Source organism: Oncorhynchus keta, chromosome 26 (genome assembly GCF_023373465.1).
Source record: "Oncorhynchus keta strain PuntledgeMale-10-30-2019 chromosome 26, Oket_V2, whole genome shotgun sequence".
Classification (NCBI taxonomy): Eukaryota; Metazoa; Chordata; class Actinopteri; order Salmoniformes; family Salmonidae; genus Oncorhynchus; species Oncorhynchus keta.
This window is the reverse complement of record NC_068446.1, coordinates 37,471,282-37,488,330: the sequence shown is the minus strand read 5'-3', so window position 1 is coordinate 37,488,330 and position 17,049 is coordinate 37,471,282. Positions and strand designations below refer to the sequence as shown.

Sequence of the window (17,049 nt, the reverse complement as noted above, 5' to 3'; positions counted from 1 at the left end):
CAGGCTAATGATTGCTTTGCAATGCTTGCAGTTAGCCACTGACTCCTTCCAAACCACTCACTGTTGAATTTGCGATTTCAACTTGTTGTGTAATGTTTATGTCCAATGGTCGGTGAGCACAGATACGTTTTTCTCTACATTATTTCTCTTCATATGACAAGGATTAAAAAGGATTTGCCAAAAGTTTGTCGACTTGATTCATGATGATGACTGATAGCCTGCTAGCTAAGAATTTGAGCCTTCTTGGATGGGCACTTCTAATGTAACTCTATGGCAGCACCCAAGGGGCTTAAACTTTCGAGCTTGAAAATACAAATGACATTGGAGTGTAGTTCAGTGTTATTAAAATTACAATATACATATTTCAAATACATGTAACAGAAATACTGTGTGTGTGTGTGTGTGTGTGTGTGTGTGTGTGTGTGTGTGTGTGTGTGTGTGTGTGTGTGTGTGTGTGTGTGTGTGTGTGTGTGTGTGTGTGTGTGTGTGTGTGACCACCATGACTGCTAACACACCTACCTCCTCACCAGTCAAATCCATCAAGTATGCTAGGGCTTCTGTGTTTGATTATTGAATAGCTGAATTGTTGAATGGCTCTAGGGTGCATTAGGTAATACTGTATATTTGTAACTAATTGACCTTATGTTTTCATATTTTCATTCATTTCTCTACTGAGACTCTAGCAGGGTTGAATTACTCATGCAATATTATAGAGATGTCTTTGTATTCCATTTGTGAATTTGAGAGCAGTTACATTTCCCCAGACCCAGTCCTCAGCGTTATACTGGACCAAGCAATTCAGTCTGCGATAAGAAAGGTTTCCATTGGGTTGAAACACCAACTCAGGATTTTTTACATTTTTTATGTATTGTCAAGCCGGTCCAGCAATTCATTCCGTGGTAAGAAAGCATTGCAGGGGCTGGCTTTCCCTGAAATGGGTTTTAGAAAATCAGGTGGAAACAAGCACTGTCATTATCTGGGCACAGGGGAACTAACAGAATATTCTAGACACCCTGCATGTGCAGAAAAATCGACTTGGCAAAGCCAGAGCCACTTTCAATTGGTGCATTAGTATATTACCTTAAGATAGCCACGTGAGACAGCAACATATTACAATCGTATTAAGTATATTTTCCATCAACAAAGTATTTATAAAAAAATTACATCTACATTTAGATTTAGTTAATTTAGCAGACACTCTTATCACACCATAGTTCTACCAGACTTCTGATACCATTGCAGGGTGAAAGGGTGAATGGGTTCACAAGATGTGAACCATGATAAAAAAGATAGCATAGAAAAGTATTTTGAATTTTGAAAATACAAATTACAGTAGTGTAGTTCAGCCCAGCATAATTCAAGTGAACTAAGTAATTCAAAAACGTATTTCAAATATGTAACATAAACACTGGCATAAATATCTGCCTACTACCCAACACTGTTACATTTCCTTATCAAAGAAACCACACCCCCTGTAGATACAGAGTACACAGTCAAGTAGGAAGCCACCCCCTGTAGATACAGAGTACACAGTCAAGTAGGAAGCCACCCCCTGTAGATACAGAGTACACAGTCAAGTAGGAAGCCACTCCCTCTCCTCTGGTGTAGAGCTCAATGAAACAGAAAGTCATCTTTGACACTGCCATTGCTTAACCTATGAGAGAGAGCACCAAAATGGCTGAAAATCTAGAACTGAAGGATCCGGTTACTTTTCCCTTCAGACACAGCTGTATGCAACGTCATCTTCTTAGTTTGACTTCCATCCAAACCACATCCCTGTAGACACAGAGTTTCACAGCCCAGTAGGAAGCCACTCCCACAATGAAACAGAAAATAATATTTGACAAGCTGTTGCTCATCTTTCGGGTGAAAGCACTAAAATGGCTGACAATCAGGAACTGTTCTGTTGCTCCGTCTGTCTGGATCTACTGAAGGATCCGGTGACTACTGCCTGTGGACACAGTTACTGTATGGGCTGTATTAAAGAAAGCTGGGATCAGGATGATCTGAAAGGTGTCTACAGATGTCCCCAGTGCAGACAGACCTTCACTCCAAGGCCTACTCTGAAGAGAAACACCGTGCTGGCTGAAGTGTTGGAGAATTTGAAAATGGCAGATTTCCAAGGTACCACTCCTGCACACTGTTTTGCTGAACCTGAAGATGTGGAGTGTGATGTCTGCACTAGGAAAAAACTCAAAGCTGTCAAGTCCTGTCTGGTGTGTCTGGCCTCTTACTGTGAGACTCATCTCCAGCCTCACTACTATGTGTCCCCACTAAAGAAGCATAAGCTTGTCAATGCAGTGACAGATCTACAGGAGAAGATTTGCCCAAACCATGACAAACTGCTGGAGGTTTACTGTCGTACCGATCAGCAGTGTATCTGTCTGCTGTGTTTGATGGATGAACATAAAGGCCATGATACAGTGGAAGCTGCAGCAGAGAGGACTGAGAAACAGGTAAAATGCTGAATATTACTCTCCCATTATATGCAGTATACTTGTTTACATAAAGACTTGCATCATTATTGGACGGATCAAACCACATGACATTAATGTCAACCGATTCAACAAAAAATGTAATCTATTAGCATGCCTTCAATGTAATATCCACCATTATAGAGTAGCAAGTGCAATATAACCCAGGCCAAAAACTAGAATCTATTAGCATGCCTTCAATGTAATATCCACCATTATAGAGTAGCAAGTGCAATATAACCCAGGCCCAAAACTAGAATCTATTAGCATGCCTTCAATGTAATATCCACCATTATAGAGTAGCAAGTGCAATATAACCCAGGCCCAAAACTAGAATCTATTAGCATGCCTTCAATGTAATATCCACCATTATAGAGTAGCAAGTGCAACATAACCCAGGCCCAAAACTAGAATCTATTAGCATGCCTTCAATGTAATATCCACCATTATAGAGTAGCAAGTGCAACATAACCCAGGCCCAAAACTAGAATCTATTAGCATGCCTTCAATGTAATATCCACCATTATAGAGTAGCAAGTGCAATATAACCCAGGCCCAAAACTAGAATCTATTAGCATGCCTTCAATGTAATATCCACCATTATAGAGTAGCAAGTGTAACATAACCCAGGCCCAAAACTAGAATCTATTAGCATGCCTTCAATGTAATATCCACCATTATAGAGTAGCAAGTGTAACATAACCCAGGCCCAAAACTAGAATCTATTAGCATGCCTTCAATGTAATATCTGCCATTATAGAGTAGCAAGTGCAACATAACCCAGGCCCAAAACTAGAATCTATTAGCATGCCTTCAATATAATATCCACCATTATAGAGTAGCAAGTGTAACATAACCCAGGCCCAAAACTAGAATCTATTAGCATGCCTTCAATGTAATATCCACCATTATAGAGTAGCAAGTGTAACATAACCCAGGCCCAATACTAGAATCTATTAGCATGCCTTCAATGTAATATCCACCATTATAGAGTAGCAAGTGCAACATAACCCAGGCCCAAAACTAGAATATATTAGCATGCCTTCAATGTAATATCCACCATTATAGAGTAGCAAGTGCAACATAACCCAGGCCCAATACTAGAATCTATTAGCATGCCTTCAATGTAATATCCACCATTATAGAGTAGCAAGTGTAACATAACCCAGGCCCAAAACTAGAATCTATTAGTATGCCTTCCATGTAATATCTGCCATCATAGAGTAGCAAGTGCAACATAACCCAGGCCCAAAACTAGAATCTATTAGCATGCCTTCAATGTAATATCCACCATTATAGAGTAGCAAGTGAAACATAACCCAGGCCCAAAACTAGAATCTATTAGCATGCCTTCAATGTAATATCCACCATTATAGAGTAGCAAGTGCAACATAACCCAGGCCAAAAACTAGAATCTATTAGCATGCCTTCAATGTAATATCCGCCATTATAGAGTAGCAAGTGCAACATAACCCAGGCCCAAAACTAGAATCTATTAGCATGCCTTCAATGTAATATCCGCCATTATAGAGTAGCAAGTGCAATATAACCCAGGCCCAAAACTAGAATCTATTAGCATGCCTTCAATGTAATATCCACCATTATAGAGTAGCAAGTGCAACATAACTAGAATCTATTAGCATGCCTTCAATGTAATATCCGCCATTATAGAGTAGCAAGTGCAACATAACTATAATCTATTAGCATGCCTTCAATGTAATATCCGCCATTATAGAGTAGCAAGTGCAACATAACCCAGGCCCAAAACTAGAATCTATTAGCATGCCTTCAATGTAATATCTGCCATTATAGAGTAGCAAGTGCAACATAACCCAGGCCCAAAACTAGAATCTATTAGCATGCCTTCAATGTAATATCCGCCATTATAGAGTAGCAAGTGCAACATAACCCAGGCCCAAAACTAGAATCTATTAGCATGCCTTCAATGTAATATCCGCCATTATAGAGTAGCAAGTGCAATATAACCCAGGCCCAAAACTAGAATCTATTAGCATGCCTTCAATGTAATATCCACCATTATAGAGTAGCAAGTGCAACATAACTAGAATCTATTAGCATGCCTTCAATGTAATATCCGCCATTATAGAGTAGCAAGTGCAACATAACTATAATCTATTAGCATGCCTTCAATGTAATATCCGCCATTATAGAGTAGCAAGTGCAACATAACCCAGGCCCAAAACTAGAATCTATTAGCATGCCTTCAATGTAATATCCACCATTATAGAGTAGCAAGTGCAACATAACCCAGGCCCAAAACTAGAATATATTAGCATGCCTTCAATGTAATATCCACCATTATAGAGTAGCAAGTGCAACATAACCCAGGCCCAATACTAGAATCTATTAGCATGCCTTCAATGTAATATCCGCCATTATAGAGTAGCAAGTGCAACATAACCCAGGCAGGTTCATCTCTCACTAAAACATAAAGGGTGGGTTTCCCAGACACCAATTAAACCTAGTCCTGGACTAAAAACAAGCATTAAGTGGCAATATGTAACTTTTTGTGCAACCTGACCAAAGTAACATAGAAATGTGAGTTATAGATCTGTCATTCTACTTGAAAGCAAGTCTAAGAAGCCGTATATATGTTCTATATGCGCTATTTCTATGCTTCCCGTTCTTAAATTATTTTACTTTCGTTTTTGTTCACCAGCTTCAAACAGCTGAAACAACAATATTTTTGGTTATGGAAAATATATTTCCAGCGGTTTAGAGGGTACAATGACTCTCTACACTCTACTTACACTCTACACTCTACTACACTCTGTCACATAAACTGAAATTAGGCAAACCTTTAGAGTTTTAGCAACCAGGAAAAGGCTGAGCGATTTCTCCACAGTGCAACTTTAATAGAGAATCTCAATTTAAAATGCTGTCCAGGTTGAGGCTTGATCCGTGTCTGGGCAACCACCCCAACATGCTGTTCAGGTTGAGGCTTGATCCGTGTCTGGGCAACCACCCCAACATGCTGTCCAGGTTGAGGCTTGATCCGTGTCTGGGCAACCACCCCAACATGCTGTTCAGGTTGAGGCTTGATCCGTGTCTGGGCAACCACCCCAACATGCTGTTCAGGTTGAGGCTTGATCCGTGTCTGGGAAACCACCCCAACATGCTGTCCAGGTTGAGGCTTGATCTGTGTCTGGGCAACCACCCCAACATGCTGTCCAGGTTTAGGCTTGATCTGTGTCTGGGCAACCACCCCAACATGCTGTTCAGTCTGGGATTAGGCTTGATCCGTGTCTGGGAAACCACCCAAACATGTAGGCAATTTAGATAAGTATGCTGAACTCTCAAAGAGATTTCCTTTTGGTATGGCAGAGTTTCTACTAGTAAAATATGTTATGTGATGTTTGGTATGGCAGAGTTTCTACTAGTAAAGTATGTAATGTGATGTGTTTTTGAGAAGCAACAGTTGGGAGAAACACAGAAGGAAGGGAAGCAGAGAGCCCAGAGGAAAGAGAAGGAGGTGCAGGAGCTGAGACAGGCTGTAGATGCCATTAAGGTGAGTTTAAATCAAGGTTGAAATGATGTGGGTGTCAATGGTGCTGGGGCTCTGGGTTTGGGGAGCCAAGAGGAACAGGGGGTTCACAGTCCTTGTGAGAGCTGTTTTTCGGTCCTAACAGGAGTCTTCATGGGTAGCCGTGGATGACTTTGAGAGAATGTGTACCATGCACATCCTTTCATATATCCGCTCCATTGAGAGAAGGCGTTCTGAGGTGAAGGAGCAGATCAGAGCCCAGGAGAAGGCTGGAGTGAGTCAGGCTGAAGGACTCCTGGAGCAACTGGTGCAGGAGGTTGCTGAGTTCAAGAGGAGAGATTCTGAGCTGGAGCAGCTCTCACACACAGAGGATCACATCCATTTCCTCCAGGTGACCTTACTCTCTGTCTTAGACAATGTTGTCAGTGAATTGTGTTTGAGCTCCAGAAGTCTTTGACTCAATTCATTCTGAATTTATTTTCAGAGTATCGATTCTCTCTGTGACCCTCCTGGACCAAAGGCATTTCCTAGCAGTTTGGAAGCAGTGAAGAAATTTGTCTCTGAACAGAAAGAGAGAATGGAAAATACATGCAAGGAGGAAACCGACAAGATGTTGAATTGTCTCGAAAAAAATATGTGTATGGCTAATAGAATCTTATCTACACTGAACCAAAATATAAACGCAGCATGTGTTGATCCCATGTTTCACGAGCTAAAATATAAGATCCCAGAAACGTTCCATATTAAAAAATAGAGTATTTATCTCAAATTTTGTGCAAAACTTTGTTTACATCCCTGTTAGTGAACATTTCTCATTTTCCAAGATAATCCATCCAACTGACATGTGTGGCATATCAAGAAGCTGATTAAACAGCATGATCATTACACAGGTGCACCTTGTGCCTGGGGACAATAAGAGGCCACTCTAAAATGTGCAGTTTTGTCACAACACAATGCCACAGATGTCTCAAGTTTGGAGGGTGTGTGTAATTGGCATACTGACTGCAGGAATGTCCACCAGAACTGTTGCCAGAGAATTGAATGTTAATTTCTCAACCATAAGCTACCTCCAACAGTGTTTTAGAGAATTTGGCAGTACATCCAACCAGCCCCACAACCTCAGACCACATGTATGGCATTGTGTGGCCAGGCGGTTTTCTGATGTCAACGTTGTGAACAGAGTGCCCCATGGTGGCGGTGGTGTTATGGTATGGGCAGGCATAAGCTACGGACAATGAACACAATTGCATTTTATCGATGGCAATTTGAATGTACAGAAATACCGTGTCTGTGAACAACATATGCATTACATCTGTAATTCCCAGTCATGTGAAATACATAGAATAGGGCCTAATGAATTTATTTCAATGTATTTATATTTTGGTTCAGTGTAATTTATACATATAGCATGTCAAGTGAAAAATCATAAAATCATTATTAAGGTGGTTGAATTGCAGTGAGAAGTAATACATAATGGTTGAACTTTCTCTTGGTACGTTTCTGGTTAAAGTAATAAGAGTTTAATTCTCAGGTAAAAGTTTTGTGAATGACTCTAACTCTACCTGTCTTCACAGTGACAAAACCATCTTCACCACCTGTGCAAGAGTACAGTACGAGAATTGGATTTCTGAAAGGTGAGTAATTAGCGCCTCTGGCGCTCTTCTTCTTCTTTGGTATAATGGTGTTCCACAACAATTACATGTGCATTCCACCACCTACTGTGCGGCTGGATAATAAACCTCCCAAAAATGAAATATTGAGGGACTCATTCAAGGGTTTTTCTTTAATTTTACAATTTTCTTTCACACTCTTGGCATTCTCTCAACCAGCTTCATGAGGTAGTCACCTGCTATGCATTTCATTTAACACGTGTGCCTTGTTAAATGTTCATTTGTGGAATGTATTAATGCGTTTGAGCCAATCAGTTGTGTTGTGACAATGTAGGGGTGGTATACAGAAGATAACCCTATTTGATAAAAGACCAAGTGCACATTATGGCAAGAACAGCTCAAATAAGCAAAGAGAAACGACAGTCCATCATTACCTTAAGACATGAAGGTCAGTCAATCAAGTGCAGTCAACAAAATAACAAACGCTATGATGAAGCTGGCTCTCGTGAGGACCGCCACAGGAAAGGAAGACCCAGAGTTACCTCTGCTGCAGAGGATAAGTTCATTAGAGTTACCAGCCTCAGAAATTGTAGCCCAAATAAATGCTTCACAGAGTTCAAGTAACAGACACTTCTCAACATCAACTGTTCAGGGGAGACTGGGTGAAGCAGGCCTTCATGGTCGGAATCAAAAGGGGTTTGTTAGGCTGATACAGTCCTCTCTACAAGATCTCAGTGCAGTTCATTGCAGCAATGAAACTACAACTAAAGGACACCAATAAGAAGAAGAGACTTGCTTGGGCCAAGAAACACGAGCAATGGACATTAGACCGGTGGAAATCTGTTCTTTTGTCTGATGAGTCGGTTCCGACCTAGAATATGTGGACAACTATAAATACCTAGGTGTCTGGTTAGACTGTAAACTCTCCTTCCAGACTCAAATTAAACATCTCCAATCCAAAATCATAGGCATCTGATTTCTCAACAAAGCCTCCTTCATTCAAGCCGCCAAACTTACCCTTGTAAAACTGACTATCCTACCGATCCTCGACTTCGGCGAGGTCCTCTACAAAATAGCTTCCAATACTCTACTTAGCAAACTGGATGCAGTATATTACAGTGCCATCCGTTTTGTTCCCAAATCACCTTATACCACCCACCACTGCGACCTGTTTGCTCTAGTCGGCTGGCTCTCGCTACATATTCGTCGCCAGACCCACTGACTCCAGGTCATCTATAAGTCTATGCTAGGTAAAGCTCCGCCTTATCTCAGTTCACTGGTCACGATAACAACACCCACCCGTAGCACACATTCCAGCAGGTATATCTCACTGATCATCCCCAAAGCCGACACCTCATTTGGCCGCCTTTCCTTCCATTTCTCTGCTGCCAGTGACTGGAACGAATTGCAAAAATCGCTGAAGTTGAAGACAGCTAACCGATCGCTGCAGCTGTACATAGTCCATCTGTAAATAGCCCACCCAATCTACCTACCTCATCCCCATTCTGTTTTTATTTACTTTTCTGCTCTTTTGCACACCAGTATCTCTACTTGCACATCATCATCTGCTCATTTATCACTCCAGTGTTAATCTGCTAAATTGTAATTATTAGATCCTATGGCCTATTTATTGCATACCTCCTCATGCCTTTTGCACACACTGTATGTAGACTTTTTCACCTAGTTGGCGGAGATTAGACATGATATCAACACCATACCACTCCTGGTTACTTTGACAGCATCCACTTTTCCCCGTGCCTTCTTCACCATCCTTGTGACTTCTAAAGGGTTTCCCAAATAAACATCCTTATTCAAAAAACATACTCCAACAAGCAACGATTCATCAGAATCCATTTTTGCCCCTTTTTGTTCCATTCTTCGATGTCACTATTGTCCACACATCTTCAAACACTTCTGCTTCCTCCATCTCAACCTCTCTCTCCGTAGCTTCTGTTCTTCTTAATCTCCAATCACCGCCTTGTTTCTCCATGCCCACAATATTGCTACGCACCCAGTCTTTTTTCACTACCGCCTCGCTCTCTCAACCTTCCCCTTTCTCTCTCTCTTTCGCACTCTCTTTGCCTCCTCCCATCACACACACACACACACACACACACACACACACACACACACACACACACACACACACACACACACACACACACACACACACACACACACACACACACACACACACACACACACACACACACACACACACACACACACACACACACACACAGCACTGACCTAGTATGTTTTACGACCTCTTTTGCAGACTATCGCACCATAGAAGTGGATCCCAACACCGCATGTGCAACTCTCTCTCTGTCAAACAGAAACAAGGAGATAGCATGGAGTGACAAGGCCCGGGCCTATTCAGACCATCTAGACAGGTTTACTTACTATCACCAGGCTCTGTGCAAAGTGGGTCTGTCTGACACCTGCTACTGGGAGGTAGAGTGGAGCGGGGGCATCGTTGATGTGGCAGTCTCATACAGAGGGATCAGCAGGAAGGGTTGGGGCAATGACTGTTGTTTTGGACACAATGATCAGTCCTGGAGTTTGGTCTGCTCTCCCTCCAGTTGTTCATTCTGGCACAATAATAACAACAAAACCAACATTCCTGTCCCCCGCGCCTCCAGAGTAGGAGTGTACCTGGAACACAAGGCAGGTACTCTGTCCTTCTACAGCATCTCTAACACAATGGTCCTCCTCCACAGAGTCCAGACTATATTCACTGAGCCCCTATATCCTGGGTTTGGAGTTGATTTAGGATCATCTCTAAAGATATGCCACCTGCCAGTATGACAATGCTCTAACAACACTCAAACCCCTCCTAACATGTTATGGTCCTGGTACACTAACCCTAGGCTTGCTCTGCTGGCGTTTTACTCACTTTTTTGGGGTTAAATATGCTGTGCCAGATCCTTTTATAAAAAGCATTGCACTGTTTAAAAAGGAGTGCCAATATTTTGGTTAAGGGCTTGTAAGCATTTCATGGCGCATGTAACAACTACAATTGTATTTTTTATTTCGATTTTTGATTCCAGATATTGACCAATCAATTTCAGCTTGTCTATATTAGTAGATGGTCATGCACTCATGGCTTCATATGTGTTTTTGATTCATGTCAGATTAATCCAATTAAAGTAAGAATGGTATGACCTTGACTCCGTTTTTGATTACTTTTTTTGTCCAATACAACAGGTTAAATGTGTATAGTACCGTTTAGTTACTGTTTCAAGGCATCATCTCTACACTGTTGAGCACATACACACCCCTCTATAATACAACAACCCACCAGTTGAAGAAGGAGAGTAGCTGGTGCTGGTCGTAGCCCTGTAGTTTGTATGGCCCCATGGGACAGAGGATGGCACGGATGCCCCCGATGCCCAGGGCAGCTGCAAGCAGGCCAGTGTAGAACAGGATGTGCTGCTCCCGGTGCTCCATCTGGTGAATCATGTTGTGCGTGTCGATGTAGAAGTCCTCGAACGGGAACGCCACCACTGGGAGCATGGCTGTGCCTGAGGGGGGACGGGGGAGTGGAATCAGAATTTCATTAGAGGGATTTGATATGGATTGGGAAAATGTCAATAGTATGGGGCAAAGAAGGGATCTGAGAAGTAGAGAGCTCAGGGGTAATTCAGTCCTAATGTGTCAATTATTTAGAAGGTATGATCCATAAATTAATTGTATTTTATAAAGCCCTTTTCCCAACACAAGTTGTCACAGAGTAAGACAAATGGTGGTAGAAGTGGGTACGCATTTGAAAGTTCAGCCATGTATAACATGACAGAGTTGGTAAACACGGAAACCAAAGGAAGTTAGAGTATAAGATAAAGAAAAGTCTACGTTTTTTTGCATCATCTAAGATGCAAGTTTTTTGTACTAAGATGCTAGCTCCATGATTTTCAAATATCTCGATACGACCCGTCAGACTCAGATCAGTCAGTTTAAGAATAACATAATCAGTTAAATTCCAGGATGATGAAGTACTTTGCCATCTGGACAAATTTAGTTAAAATTTCAAACTGTCTGAAAATCCAAACTTGCTAAATCAAGGTAGATAATTGCTAACTAACTAGTTAGCAATTAACTAGTAGCTAGCAACTAGGCTAACTAGCTAGCAACTAGGCTAGTTGATCTGAACCACAAATCTATGACAAACAAAAACAAACAAACATGTACTGATAATTAATGTACTGCAATCAATATGCCATTGTAAGTGGCATGTTAGCTTTCAAGACTTAGACCTCAATACATAGCTAGCTAGACGATTTTGTCTACTTGGCGGCATTCATAATTCCCTTATGTTATGTGTTAAGACTCATTGGATCTAAAGTTATTGAGATGCTAGTCAGGTAGACTGAGGCTAGTTAGATAGGCTGTGTGGGGGTAATCCAGGACACAGAGAACACCCATAAGGTGTTGTGGTATAATAAACAGTCCTTTTTACAAGCATGCATGGTCCTTAGAGATGGAGCTAGAGAGGGTGGACTCCCATGGTCAGTTGGCATAGGCCTGCACTGGGGCTCAACTGTAGTTACACCACTATCTCTAATATTCCAGAACTTATTTCCTCAGAACCTTTTAATTTTCAGTTGTCTAACTCTGACAACTGCTGTTGGAAAAAGGGCTTTATAAAATACCTTTGATTGATAGATCTTCCCTTCTAAATAATTGACACATTAGGGCCGAATTACCTCTGAGCGCTCTACTTCTCAGATCCCTACTTTGCCCCATACTATTACTGTGTGTCGGGCTGCTACTCTGAGGTGAGACAGAAAATTCAAATAATGAGTCATCATAAGTAATGGGGTTGGTTTGAGCTCAAATCCAGGGTCCAACTGCTAGCATTGAGCACATGCAATCCTCTGATGCATTTGTCACCCACAGCACTCAGACCCATGTACATAATAATATAATATATGCCATTTAGCAGACGCTTTTATCCAAAGCGACTTACAGTCATGTGTGCATACATTCTACGTATGGGTGGTCCCGGGGATCGAACCCACTACCCTGGCGTTACAAGCGCCATGCTCTACCAAGTGAGCTACAGAACCCACTACCCTACCACTTCAACTGTACATCTACAGTTGAAGTCAGAAGTTCACAAACACCTTAGCCAAATACATTTAAACTCAGTTTTTCACAATTCCGGACATTTTATCCTAGTAAAAATTCCCTGTCTTAGGTCAGTTAGGATCACCACTTTATTTTAAGAATGTGAAATGTCAGAATAATAGTAGAGATAATGATTTATTTCAGTTTTCATTTTTTTTCATCACATTCCCAGTCGGTCAGAAGTTTACATACACTCAATTAGTATTTGGTACCATTGCCTTTAAATTGTTGAACTTGGGTCAAATGTTTTGGGTAGCCTTCCACAAGCCTCCCACAAAAAGTTGGGTGAAATTTGGCCCATTCCTCCTGACAGAGCTGGTGTAACTGAGTCAGGTTTGTAGGGCTTCTTGCTCGCACATGCTTTTTCAGTTCTGCCCACAAATATTCTATAGGATTGAAGTCAGGGCTTTGTGATGGCCACTCCAATACCTTGACTTTGTTGTCTTTAAGCCATTTTGCCACAACTTTGGAAGTATGTTTGGCCTCATTGTCCATTTGGAAGACCCATTTGCGACCAAGCTTTAACTTCCTGACTGATGTCTTGAGATGTTGCTTCAATACAGCCACACAATTTTCCTACCTCATGATGCCATCCCAGTGCTTCACGGATGGGATGGTGTTCTTCGGCTTACAAGCCTCCCCCTTTTTCCTCGAAATATAAAGATGGTCATTATGGACAAACAGTTCTATTTTTGTTTCATCAGACCAGAGGACATTTCTCCAAAAGGTACACTCTTTGTCCCCATGTGCAGTTGCACACCGTAGTCTGACTTTTTTATGGCGGTTTTGGAGCAGTAGCTTCTTCCTTGCTAAGAGGCCTTTCAGGTTACGTTGATGTAGGACTCGTTTTACTGTGGATATATTGATTTGCACTTCTCGCACCAAAGTACATTCATCTCTAGGAGACAGAACGTGTCTCCTTCCTGAGCGGTATGATGGCTACGTGATCCCATGGTGTTTATACTTGCGTACTATTGTTTGTACAGATGAACGTGGTACCTTCAGGCATTTGGAAATTGCTGCCAATGAAGAGCCAGACTTGTGGAGGTCCACTATTTGTGTTCTGAGGTCTTGGCTAATTTATTTTGATTTTCCCATGATGTCAAGCAAAGAGGCACTGAGTTTGAAGGTCGGCCTTGAAATACATCCACAGGTACACCTCCAATTGACTCAAATTATGTAAATTAGCCTATCAGAAGCTTCTAAAGCACTCACATCCTTTTCTGGCATTTTCCAAGATGTTTAAAGGCGCAGTCAACTTCATGTATTTAAATTTCTGACCCACTGGAATTGCGATACAGTGAATTATAAGTGAAATAATCTGTCTGTAAAAAATTGCTGGAAAAATGACTTGTGTCATGCACAAAGTGGATGTCCTAACTGACTTAAACTATAGTTTGTTAACAAGAAATTTGAGGGGTGGTTGAAAAACGTGTACATGTATCTATGTCTCTAGACAAAGGCCGGCGAGGTCCTTTTTACTTTATAAAAATGTTTTGCCCTTTTTTCTCCCCAATTTCATGGTATCCAATTGGTAGTTACAGTGTTGTCCCATCACTTCAACTCCCGTACGGACTCGGGAGAGGCGAAGGTCGAAACACGACCCAGGCAAGCCGCACTGCATTTTGACACAAATGCCCGCTTAACCCTGAAGCCAGCTGCATCAGTGTGCATGCACTCGGCCCACCACAGGAGTCACTAGAATGCAACGGGACAAGGAAATCTCAGCCTAACCCGGACAAATTGTGCACCGCCTCATGGGTCTCCCAGTCACAGTGCAGTGTCCTGGACCGCAGAGTTTTGCAGTGCAATATAATGCAGTGCAGTCCACACATCCTCTCCTTCAATGCAAATGTCATGTAAACTCAGAACGTTAATCTCTCTCCCTCCACCGTGTAGTTTCTCGAAGAGACTATAATCCATAGAGATCATTCCGCATTAAGAGATAGATTAGGCATTGAGAAAATAAAGCAGTGAAAATGATGTTCCATGAATTAAATCAGTTTGAACAATAAGTACTCCCTATACCAATATACAAGGATGAGTGTTCAACATCAATGTTCCACTCATCCCCCTCCCCTTGAAAACAAACAGGAGCACCTTACCAAAGAGATGGAGCAGAGTACACAAGTAGAGCACCTTGGTTCTCCCAAGGCAGGTATCAGCAAACCATCCCACCATCACAGGAGTGAGTGTACTGGCCCCCACAAAGCACAGGTTAACGGTAGCAGCCTGGTAGTGATCATAGCCCAGCTTCACCGTACAGAACAGGATCATGTTACACACAATCCCAAAGAAGGTGAACCTCTCAAACAGCTCCACCAGCAGGATGAAGATGATGACTTGGAGCTTTTTGCGTGTCTGCTGGGGACGGTTCTGGGGCAGCCCCCTGCTCGGGCACGGGGTCATGGAGGGCCGACATGGCTGGTGGTGCCCGCCTTCCATGGAGGGCCGACGCAACTGATGGTAGTTCCGCCCCTCTTCAGGCAGCTCTTGGAGGTCCACTGCCACCATACTGCCTGCCTGGTTATCTGGCTGCCTGGCTGGCTGAATGTGTCTAGAGAATATAACAACAGAGAGAGAACACTGGGACGGAGCACCTTCCTTCTCAGAAGAGGAGTTGCTGTAGAATCCAGGGCTGGAATTATACACCTTTCTGTGAGTGGGTCTGGAACCGGAATGGGGGTGTCAGTGATCAAAGTGTCCGCACTGGGTGCTCTGTAATTGATTGTGTTGTGGCTCAGATGTGTCTGCTGATTATGCTGTGCCATATGTTCCCTGTGACCCATACGCAGGTGTGAGTGGTAGGAGATATTTAGGAAGTGTCCCTGACATATTTTCTAAATGAGCTTCAGGGTATTCTGAGGGTATACTAATATTGTTGTTTTGAGGGCTCCTCTGTTACAAGACAGAGGTAATGATAAAGGGATCATGGGCTTCGATGGTTTCTGTAATGTTTATAGTATATTGATAAAAAATAATGGAGTTATAAATAATTGATAGTTTAATGAATCATATTTTTCTATATTGATTTTTTAAAAAGCCCTAAATTGTTTTCTAAAATAGCAAAGACTATAATTCTGGGTGCTGTGTTTTGTTATAAAACCCTTTGGACAACTGAGTTCTCTGGCTGTGCCCTCATCTCCACCAAAAAAGACTACCCCAAAAAATGTTACATGCTTATATCAAATCAAATTACAGACAATTGAAATAGAGGCCAACACCATTACCGACACCTAAATTATGTTACACTCAACTGCTAGAGCAGTCTTCCAAAGTGAAAGTTAATTTAAGTTCACCCTGAAGAGGTGCTGCCACAATTAGACAGCTTGTGTGAAGTGTGAGACCTTGAAGAGTCAGCAGATCTCCAAACTGTTTGCATCTCTCCTCTGTCAAGCAAGGCTGGCTCTGATAATCTAGTCATCCTGGAATTATGCTGCATTCATGTAGGCTGCCTGCTGACACCATCATCATAGGAACACCACATGGACAAACCCATATAATTACATTAGAACTTAATATAGGATCTCCCTAATGGTTTGCCGGGCCCATAGAAAAATAACAGCATTGTACATTTTCCAATATTTAAGGTTACCCCTTAAGGAAATTATTCTACAGTCTATTTCCATGTCAATCAATTTTCTAGTGGTCGTCACTAGTTACCACAGCCACAAAGTCAGAATTATGACTAAACCCCGCCTATTTCTACAATTTATCTTCTTAATATATGATTTGACACCTAACCTTAACTCTAACTTTAACCACACTGCTAACCATATGCTCTAGCCTTAAATTAAGATCGAAAATCACATTTTTACTATAGCTAATTTGAACTTTGTGGTTGTGGTAACAACCCTTGCTTCATGATGTCGCTGTGGTTACCGCACAGCGTCTACACGGAGCGTCGCGTTCCGCGTTGGTGATTGGCTAGACATTACAAAAATGTTTGTAATCACAACCAACTAATCAGACGGAAAGAGAAACATCCAAATGTTTCTTAGATAGTCCTCGATGTCATTTCAGATTAAATAAAATGTATTTATAAAGCCCTTTTTACACCAGCAGATGTCAAAGTGTTTTTACAGAAATCCAGCCTAAAACCCCAAACAGCAAGCAATGCAGATGTTGAACAACAGTGGCTAGATTTCTAGAAAGGTAACCTAGAGTGGAAATAGACTGAGGGGTGGCCAGTCCTCTTCTGGCTATGCCTGGTGGAGATTATAAAAGCAGAGGCGACTCGTCATTCAGGGCAGGTGAGAGCCCCACCGGTTTTGAGCCCTATTGCATGTTTTGCATGTTATTTAGGCATTAATACATGTCTCATATATTT

General features: G+C 41.9%; 2 protein-coding genes across 2 annotated transcripts in view; one reads left to right on the top strand and one right to left on the bottom strand.

Moving 5' to 3' along the window:
* Nucleotides 1-15,233, bottom strand: part of slc15a5 (solute carrier family 15 member 5) — a 45,441-nt gene extending 30,208 nt beyond the window's left edge. The window contains exons 1-2 of the mRNA XM_035736709.2: nucleotides 14,825-15,233; nucleotides 10,894-11,116 (exon numbers count right to left, since the gene is read on the bottom strand). Coding sequence (XP_035592602.1) covers nucleotides 10,894-11,116; nucleotides 14,825-15,233 — 632 coding nt within the window. The remainder of the gene's footprint in view (nucleotides 1-10,893; nucleotides 11,117-14,824) is intronic.
* LOC118359340 (tripartite motif-containing protein 16-like) lies at nucleotides 512-10,762 on the top strand. The gene is made up of 6 exons (XM_035737858.2): nucleotides 512-2,456; nucleotides 5,908-6,003; nucleotides 6,125-6,370; nucleotides 6,464-6,617; nucleotides 7,554-7,613; nucleotides 9,868-10,762. The coding sequence occupies exons 1-6, from the start codon at nucleotides 1,881-1,883 to the stop codon at nucleotides 10,398-10,400; spliced, it is 1,665 nt and encodes a 554-aa protein (XP_035593751.1). The 5' UTR covers nucleotides 512-1,880; the 3' UTR covers nucleotides 10,401-10,762.
* Nucleotides 15,234-17,049: the final 1,816 nt, after the last annotated feature.

Excerpts from the sequence above, each read along its gene's own strand:
- LOC118359340 (XM_035737858.2), top strand. The coding sequence starts at position 1,881 with ATGGCTGACAATCAGGAACTGTTCTGTTGCTCCGTCTGTCTGGATCTA. Across the intron at positions 2,457-5,907 it reads CAGAGAGGACTGAGAAACAG|CAACAGTTGGGAGAAACACA; the intron begins GTAAAATGCTGA and ends GTTTTTGAGAAG. Across the intron at positions 6,004-6,124 it reads AGGCTGTAGATGCCATTAAG|GAGTCTTCATGGGTAGCCGT; the intron begins GTGAGTTTAAAT and ends CGGTCCTAACAG.